This window comes from Melanerpes formicivorus, unplaced genomic scaffold (assembly GCF_026170545.1).
Source record: "Melanerpes formicivorus ecotype bairdi unplaced genomic scaffold, bMelFor1.0.p_v2 SCAF_98, whole genome shotgun sequence".
In the NCBI taxonomy this organism is placed as follows: Eukaryota; Metazoa; Chordata; class Aves; order Piciformes; family Picidae; genus Melanerpes; species Melanerpes formicivorus.
In genome coordinates this window covers 24674-34482 of record NW_027142450.1, presented here as the reverse complement: position 1 = coordinate 34482, position 9809 = coordinate 24674, and the positions used below count along the sequence as shown (strand labels likewise).

General features: G+C 41.1%; 1 protein-coding gene across 1 annotated transcript; it reads right to left on the bottom strand.

Annotated features, from left to right (window-relative positions):
- Positions 1-5035: 5035 nt before the first annotated feature.
- Positions 5036-9531, bottom strand: CH25H (cholesterol 25-hydroxylase). The gene is made up of 2 exons (XM_068166151.1): positions 9451-9531; positions 5036-6505 (listed from the first exon to the last, which is right to left on the bottom strand). Exon 2 carries the CDS (start codon positions 6376-6378, stop codon positions 5554-5556), a length of 825 nt encoding a protein of 274 aa, XP_068022252.1. The 5' UTR covers positions 6379-6505; positions 9451-9531; the 3' UTR covers positions 5036-5553.
- Between the last annotated feature and the right edge of the window lie 278 nt (positions 9532-9809).

The window sequence follows — 9809 nt, the reverse complement described above, 5'->3', positions numbered from 1 at the left end:
TTGAGGAGGCGAAAGCCTTCTCTCCTGCTCCTTTAATGTAGAATGAGCTGGTCTCAAGTTGCTTCTAGAAGGCAGGTAGGAAGGTAACAAGAGGCTCTCCCAAAGGGGAGAAGACATAAAAAGAAAATACCTGAAATGCAAACCAGCCTGCAGGGAGCTGAGTAAAGTGATAGAAGCAAGTGCTTGCTTTCTCAGATGTAGTTTTCCAGGACAGGTTTTGAGGGATAAGCCTCCTTTTGAAACAGGACATGTGCAGACAATGTATTACAGGTCCTCAGCTGATGCAGGCACAAGGGAGTGATTATCTGACTACCTAAGTGAAAATAAAACTGCAAACCTGGCAAAGTAGCTGGCAGTCCTCAGCCAGTGCTCTTAGGGCAGCAGGAGAGGCTGTCAGCAGCTGCTCGAGGGTGACCAGGAAAAAGGAATACCAGTAGAGAAGATCACTGAGCCGGTGGGGGGGGGGGGCAGAAAGAGGGGGCTAGGGGGGAAGGCAGCTGGCAAGCATCTGCAGTTTCTGTAAGCGTAAACTCTACCTGCCAAGTAAACTCTCCCTGAAAGTATAGGTAACACAGAGTCCTCTCTTGCAAGTCACTGTGTTTTGCTGCTGTGGGAATTTCTAGAAAGAATTAGATAACAGGAAGAAAAAGCTGCATGTATATGTGGAGTTTGTGATGGTGCAGTGGTAGGAATCTGAGAGCTGAAAGCACCTGTGCCACAGGATTCCTGTGCTGTCAGAGCAGTACCTGACAAGAGTACCAAGAGACCAAGAGTACCAAGTACCAAGAGACAATGATGAAAGTGGCTGCAGACGCAGTGAGTTCTGTTCCTGTTCTCCTTTCCTCCCTTGTCTACATTTACAATTTTGATCACAAAATTGTAAGTTGATAAGAGATAAGTTGATTAGAAAAATTAGAAAATTAGAAAATTAGAAACATTTTCAGATCTTTTTAAAGAGACAAAAGTCTGAAAAGGAGGATTAAAAAAAAACAAACATCACTTTCCACAGCTAAAGCTCCTCTGCACTAGTTCTGTTGCCTGTAAAGTCCAGAATCATTGGGTTTGGGGGTTGTGTGTTTTTTTGGTGTGTCCTAAGAATTTCAAATTTCCTTAAATTGGAAACACATTGAAGTTTTGGAAAACAACTGTTTGGCTGTTGTTGTTTCAAGAAAAACATACTGCAAAAAATTTTGGACAGTGCTACAAAGACCTCTCAGGTGAGATTGTACATTGTAGTCTGGCGCAATGCAGGATCAGCCTAAATATTTGAGCAAACTGGCACATTAGCCAATCCCAGCATACAAGGCCAGGGTCTTGAACAGAGTTTACATATAAATGTGATAGTAGGCTCACACTGATTAGTCTCTCCACCAAAGTAATCTGGGAATAAATCCAAGTTCTTGTGTCTTGAGAGAATCAATGGTGACTGATTTTATTCATATATATATATATAGAATGATAACAGGCTCAAAAAAAGGGCTGCATGGATGTAGGCAGGTAATAATGGAAGTGTAATAACTGAACATGGAAGCAAGAATAAGTAAAACTACTGAAGTGACTGCTGAGTCCACTAAGATAAAGCCACATCAAAGAGTTATTCAATCCTTCCAATAATGTTGAAAAGGAACAGATGGTAGGTGTTCTGTCATTAAAAATTGCTTCAAAACAAATGTAGAGAGAGAACACTGTGATAGTCCAAAGAGATGCTAGTTTTTCATTCAATCCAGGTAACAAACCAGATAAACCATGTCACTAAGTCCATTAATGATATAGACTATATTTCAAATAAATCATATCTGCAGACTGTGTTGTTTTTCTCCTGTAAAGTATTTGCAGTTGATTAACATGAATAAGGAACAAGGGCAACAAAGCTGGGGAGAGGTCGGGAGCACAGCCCTGTGAGGAGAGGCTAAGGGAGCTGGGGTTGTTTAGCCTGGAGAAGAGGAGGCTCAGAGGAAACCTTATTGCTCTCTACAGCTGCCTGAAAGGAGACTGTAGCCAGGTGGGGGTCAGTCTCTTCTCCCAGGCAATCAGCAACTGAACAAGAGGACACAGTCTCAAGCTGTGCCAAGGGAAGTTTAGGCTCGAGATGAAAAGAAAGTTCTTCACAGAAAGAGTAATTGGCCATTGGAATGTGTTGCCCAGGGAGGTGGTGGAGTTGCCGTCCCTGGAGGTGTTCAAAAAGGGATTGGACATGGCACTTGGAGCCGTGGATTAGTTGATTAGATGGTGTTGGGCGATAGGTTGGACTTGATGATCTCTGAGGTATTTTCCAACTTTACTGATTCTATGATTCTATGATTCTCCAAAGTGAGTACTGACACATCATGGCTCTCTGGAGCACACACACTGTTGCAGGGCTGAGAACACACCCATTAAGCATGAACTTGTCCCATTATAGTGTTGTATTCCTTTATAGTTTCATAGTTTCATAGTTTCATTCAGGGTTGGAAGGCACCACAAGGATCATCTAGTTCCAACCCCCCTGCCATGGGCAGGGACACCCCACACTAGATCAGGCTGGACAGAGCCTCATCCAGCCTGCTCTTAAACACCCCCAGGGACGGGGCCTCGACCACCTCCCTGGACAACACATTCCAGGGTTTCACCACTCTCATGGTGAAGAACCTCCTCCTCACATCTAGCCTGAATCTCCCCACCTCCAGCTTCATTCCATTCCCCCTAGTCCTATCACTACCTGAGATCCTGAAATTTGGATTACCTCCAAATCACCAAACCAGGCATCAAAAATCTCATTCAATAGCTTCAGGATTCTGTGCAAACATCCTCTACTCACAAATGACAACAGATTAGCTTTTGGCAGATTAGACAGGAAGTCTGTGTGGCACGTTATGTCACATATGATGAGGAAGGAAGCTAGGAAAATTTTGGAACAGAAGAAAGATTGGTTTGGGTTTCTGACATAAACCTTACAATAAAGTGTAATGCCATTCCATTTGTCTGGTAAAGACTTGTGGTGATGAGCATGGGAAAATACAAATATAGGAAGTAACATCTGTAAAATCCTGTTTTAAAATCTCACCACCATAAATACACAAAACTCTCATGCTCAGGGGTGCAGTATATGCTGAACCTTCAATGAAAACAGGAACAAAAACAACTCTTATTTGTTTTATTGTCTGTATATGTCTCTGTCTACAGCTGCTGTTCATTGAACTGCAGAGGACTGAAGTTACACATTTGTCTGGGTCTTCTGCTCACAAGTGTTTCTCATACATACATCCAAAGTTCTATTATAGTCACTGTTACAGAAAGTGCTTCAGTATACATACAGTATGCAAATGGTTTCAATCCCTCACAGGTCCCTTCAGAGCTGGAGAAATGTCATAGCACTGTGCCATGATGACAAAGTACAGATATTTCTGGAATGGAATTCAGATAAGCCATTCCAGACATGTACTTAACAAATTTTCACTTGACAATTTTTTTTTATTGCTGTGATTATATTTTCATTATTCCAAGTGCATGCACTAACAAGCCTTTACACCAAGATTCGGGGTCAGATTGGCAAGAGCTTCAGTATGGTATAACCCCGGGAAATTCCATATTTGAGGAAATGCATTCTTGGTGTGTGTTGAAACATTCAAATGTTGAGGATGCAAGGGAGAAACAAGTGGGATCATTATGTAGTACATTTCCTCCTGCTACGGCTGCTGTAGTCACCCTCACTAACGTTACACCATACTGTCAATGCCAAATGAGACTTGAAAAGAGCAAGCACAGTTTTGCCTGCAGTTGACTAGGACTCTTTCTCTAGTAATGCAACATTTGCTATATCAGCTCTTAGGCTTCACACACACACACACCAAAAAAAGGCAGAATAATCCTACAGATTCAGCTACAACCTTTTGTATGGGATATGCTCACAGGAAAGATATCCAGCTACCAATTAGCCTTAGAGACCAAGCATCACTAAACAGCACAAAGAAATTGAAGACTTTATTTTGCCTCTTGCACTTGGCAGGGAAAAAAAAAAACATAAACAACAACAACAACAACAAAACCCTACTTCATTCTCTTTGTATCACACCTCAAAATACTTCAGATTATATCACCAGAGAGATTGGGAATTCTTTCTTTCAGCTGGTTGCCCTCCTCTGTGATAAGCAGAGAGCAGGGGGAGTAGTTAAGATTGCAGTGTTTCATACTGTTTATGAAGATGTTTATGAAAATTATTTCCTGTTATCAAAAAGATGTGGTGTCCAAAAGTGCTGCTTCCTTTATAAGTTCACATTGCTGGAAATACTAAGGGTTCTCTCTTTCCTGGACAAATAGCCTCTGTGAGGCCACACAAACCTCTTTGTCATTACAAAGACATTTTTGGATAATGATGCATAAGTGTTAATCACCCTCTCTACATTATTTGCACTTTCTCTGTTCCCACCACTATCCTGCAAAGTTATGAGTAATACAGGATGGAAGATTATAAACATTAAAATGTTAGGTAGTGGACATAAGAAATCCACATGGATCTCTACTGAATAAGACATGGAAGACTTCTCTCTTTATGCTTATTTTTTCAGTGTGACTTCTGTGAGACTACATGGCAATGTTTTTTATATAACTGTTCTTCTAGTTACATATACTATTGTTTAGGATCCTGAAAGCTTTGATTCTATTCCTCTGAAATCTGTTGGAAGAATGTTCTATCTTGTAGCAACCCTCTTTATATTCCTTGCACGCAAGGAACAATTAATGGATGTGGTTGTGAAGGGCCATCATTGATGCTCCCTTTTATTAAGGGTCTGCTTAATGATCCGTTCTCATATCATAAATTCAGTTATTCAAGCTTCTCACAAATGTAATAATAAAATTTCACCATGGCTTGGAAACCTGCATTCTTCAAAAATCTGTTTCTACAAAACTGATTCTTGAGAAAAAGTAAATGGTTCCCTTCTGAAATAGTGTGACAATGAAAAGCAATACCTCTGCAAAAGGAATCACACCTGTTCCTAGCATGAACAGAGGAATGAATAAAATGAAACAGAATGGAATTTCTTAAGAAGGACCACATTTATTCTCTATTAAAACTAGACAGTACATCAAGGTTTAAAACATAAATATCAAAATTATTGCAGTTAGCCAACTAGCTTTGTTTGGCAGCAATATTTTACAACATCAATAATATTCTCTGGCAGATTAAACTCCACAAAATCCATGATGCATCTTTTCTGTTTACATCACAATTCATCCTACAACAGTAAGATAGTGGCTTTGGTGTATGTATAAAACACCATTACAAATAAAGGCTTTATGAAAGCTGGAAAGAAGGAAAGAAGAGAGAATGTCTCATAATGCTTCCCTTACTTTTGACTCAAACAAATTTAAGCAAATCATATAAACCATCTACACTCATTCAACATAGGCATTTCCAAGTACACATATAAAACCACATATATTAAAAGGATTTGTTATAAATAGCTATTGTTTTCATAGGCAGCTTCAAATATACAATCTTCTGTATGTCTTTGAAAACATAATGTTTCAGTTCAGTCTGTAAAAAAATACAAGTTCAGCCACAGGTAAATATCCTCAATTAGAATGTGATTCTGTGAATGTCCCAAAGAGTTTGTCCCAATGGGTGAAGTAAGGAGCATAGTTTGATTTGAATTTCAGATGATGGAGATCATGATGTGGTGCTCCTCCATACAAACCAAAAGGCACAAGTCGGTGAGTTGACCACGGAAGGTCATATCCTGAATGGTCCTCCACTGACAACCAAATATTTACAAGGAAGAAAATAATCTCTGTCAAAGGATGGCACCTGAGGAACACTGGGTTGATAGCAGCAAAGAATCCCAGCGAGAGCAATTCCCACACACTGGAATACTGTGTAGTAAGAGCAAACGTTGACACATGCTTGTGATGCACTTTGTGGAAGGTCTTGTAGAGCCAAGGCACCTTGTGATGAAGCAAATGCCACAGGAAGTATTCAAAATCAAACAGAAGCAGGCAAGCTCCTACTTCTAGCAGGACCTCAGTCAGCTCTGGAGCTACCACTGGTAGGTTCAACGGTCTGCAGTACCAGTGGAGGAATGTCACCGGAAAGATGAAAACAACGTGGTGATACACACTTTGAATAATGCAAGGCACCATCATTCCAAGAGTTGGATAGTTTTGTGGCTGGATTTTGTATTTTCTCAGGTTTGGTAGTCTAGTGCTTAAAAAGTCCAGCGCAATATATGGAAGACAGAAAGCCATATATGCTGTAAAAGAAAACAGCACTGGAAAAAAAGGTGACTTAATAAGTTGCTCCTTGGCTGTGACAAAGTCCCAAAGAGGCTGAAGGCACAACCTGTCCTGATGTCCAGCCATTGCATAGCTGAGCAGCACTTTGCTTGGCAGGCTGTAGTTCATGCTGATTGCAGTCTGAAAGGTCGGTAAATCCTGCAAGCCTTTATCTAGCCTGCTCGAGTGAAAACTCCACCCATCAGAAATCCTCCTTACTTAGTAATACGAAGCTTTAAAGAGGAAGTTCTCTTTCCTGTTATACACAAGTGATATAATGCATTACAATCCTAGAACAGATTAAGCTGGCCAAGGTAATCACTGGATCTCTACAGCAGGCTTGCACAATAGGAAAACTAAGCAGAAATGCAGAACACTGGAATTCAGAGCAAGAGTGTAGGAACATTTTCCACTCCACTTAGTGCATAGACTTGAAAAATTGCTGTCTTGTACTCATTTTAAGTTTTGTCATCCTTTATTATCCTTTTGCCTTTAGAGGTAAGGAAATCAATCTAAGATTGGTATTTTTAATGTGACTGCTACCAAATATGTATGTGTACCTAAACCCCAGGTTTGACCTGTGGATGTTTGGTGCAAAGACATGTCCACCTAATGATCCCTGAGGTACACAGCAGACCACGGCAAAGCCTTAAAGAGACCTACGCTATGATTCCAGTCTGAATGTGGTGGCTGGGACTTATCTTCCTCTGCTTTTGAGTTCATGTTCCCCTTTATGTCTCTCTATCTACTTGACATGGTAAAATCCACCTGACTTGACTAGGTGCAAAATTGAGCCAACAACTTTTGAAGAACTAAATATTCCCCAGTTGCTGGAAAGAACACATGGTAAAATCTCATTATGCCTCTAGATAGATATTTAGTGATGAGTATTACTACTGTATTATTATAATATTCGCTCTCACTTAGCATCCTAATTGCTCTTTGAGCAATATGATATGGAAATCATCCTGTACCCAACCTAACTTATGCAAGGAAAAGATCCACTGCTTAGACCTATGCCCTTTAAAGGAATTTCCTTTGACCACAGGCAAGCACATAACAGAGAGAAGCCAGCAGGCTAGACTCCCAACAGTTCTACTCTGTTGAAGGTATTTTAGGAGTAAATGATGGAAGTTCTGATTTAACCACTAAGACATCACCTCTTTTGTGCTTTTAGAAGACAAAACTCTGAACATTTAGGGAAATGGAGCTTGCCATTAGCTTCCTGTGAACTCACCTCTTTTGTAGGTACAGCATTTATTCTAATATTAGAAATGAGCTCAACTTCCTGGATGACTTTATTAGCTTGTTCAGACAATTTTAGTTCTTTGCTATTCAAAAGAGAAATTTGAGGGGGGAAACAAGCAACAGAATGTCCTTGCTTCTCAATAATTAAGAATGATTAATTAGTAGTGACCTTTCTGAACTATACACAGACTTCTAATACTAAAGTTTGCTTCCAGTCTCAACTGTTTTCAAGAGCTTCTGCTCTTAAGGAAGCACCAGTTTTGTTCTCTCCTTAGACTTCAGGTCACTTACTGAAGCAGTAACATTATCTGTGTTGTTATTTAGGCCATTACAAGTTCTTGGTTGGACACAGGTGACTTACAGCCTTCAAAGATTGTACCCATGGCACACACATTTTAGAAACAGATTCAGATTCCCTGCTGTTGTAAGGCTGTTCTTTTGAACCAACTAATTCAGACCATTGAATGTAGTGAAACTAAAACCCAGTGAGAGAGACTTATTTAATGGATGAGGTTCTATATCCAAGAGCTTCCTTTCAATCTTCTGACTGTATTGTATCCTAACCTCCATTTCACAACATGGACATGAAAAATACGTTTGTAGCTCAATCACCATCTGGGTCTGAAGATATTCTTGTGAAGGATGCTTTCTGTTGACATAGTTACAATCAGGACTCAAGCCTCCTAGATGGGATACTTGCTTCTCTATTTTATTAGAATTTTTATTCAGGAACTAAATTTAATCTATTGTGTGTTTCAAAATCTGCCTCAAGGGAGACTGAAAGAAATTGCTCAATTGCCCTAAAGACAGTCCTCTGACTAATTCCCAATAGCTGTGTGAAGTCTGAAGTTTTAGAACCACTGCTGCCTATAAGCTAAAATTTAAAGAGTAGGCATTTTGCCTGAACATTAAGTCATAGAAAAATATTCTTAAGTCCCTTAAAGAAAAAAATCACAGAATTTTGCAGTCTTATTACTAGTAAATCCTGCAACATACACCATAGGCACTAGGCGAGCAGAACCAGCCTGGGCTCCACACCCCACCTGCCGGTGCTCCGCAGGATGGGCCCCGCTGGCAAGGACTGCTGGCAAGGACTGCCGGCTGGGATATGCCGCAGCCTCGGCGAGGGACTGCGCTGAGGAAAAATGAATCCTCACGCATCAGAGATAGCAAGCCCTCATTCTCCAGTGACTGAGTTCAAGCTCTTCAACTGACACATTAAAAAGCACTTCTCACATACTTCCGCTCCGCTAACTTAGGTTTCTTTGTCAGCAGGAGGCACATCGTGAAGAAAAGCCAAAGTGCATGCAAATCCTTTCTGTAGTTGATTCAGCAATACAACTCCATTTTTTTTTCACTCAGCTTACAGTTCTGCCAAAATTTCCCAGTGTGTTACAAGACTTTAAACGGGTCTCTCAAAAATCAAGCCTCCTGCTACAGAGTTTAGGTTGAAGGGCACATAGTTTGGAATGAGGCCCCGCAAAGGGTCTTAAATAGATTCCACATGAGCACAAGATGCAAGCATCTACCCCAGGCGTCACTGTTAGGTATGAGCTATATGGTAAACAACAAAACATGAAGTGGGTAGGAAAATGAGGAAAAGGTTTGCAGGAGGGAAAACCAGGTCAATATACTGAAAGTAATGTCACATCAGCAGAGGCAAAATTTCCTTTACCCTCCTCCTCTTCTTCCCCCTCTAAGGGGAATTGCTGTTCCACCAGAGATAGGAAACATCCAAGTGCAAGGCACTTGGGATCGAAGTGCATGCTGAGCATTCTATCAGGAAAAAAAAGTGCTGGAAAAGAGGGCTGTTAACTTGTTCAGGACAGTATCAGAGGAGCAGGACAGTAACCAGAGCAAAGAAAGGCAGGGACAGTCCCTTCTCTAATCTTAAAATAGTTACCATGCTGGAAAAAATACAATAAATCTGAGGTCCTCGCATCCTAAACTCACCTTACTCCAAGAGCCTGAGTGCAAGGAGACACTGTTCAGCAGTACTGATGGCAGTTCCGCGGGGGTGCGGGTCTAAGCCAGCTCTTTATGCTCCCCTGTGCTGGGATGCAGCGGCTTCTCCGCGGGCAATAGCACCCCCCAGTGCAGAACAGCGCTGCCAGCAGCCCTGCTCCCCACCGACCGCTCCAGACAGCCCGCCCCTGACACGGCTTTCAAGGTAGAGGCTTGCTTTCTGTTAACGTTACAGTTACCGGGAAATATTTCTCAGACTTCGTTAAAATTTTCAAGGATAACTAAGTATCCACTCTTTTGCAGGCATAGCGCTGTCATAGGCTGTATAGGTGTAATAAGTTGGGAGG

Coding starts and splice junctions, on each gene's coding strand:
- CH25H (XM_068166151.1), bottom strand. CDS start 6,378: ATGAACTACAGCCTGCCAAGCAAAGTGCTGCTCAGCTATGCAATGGCT.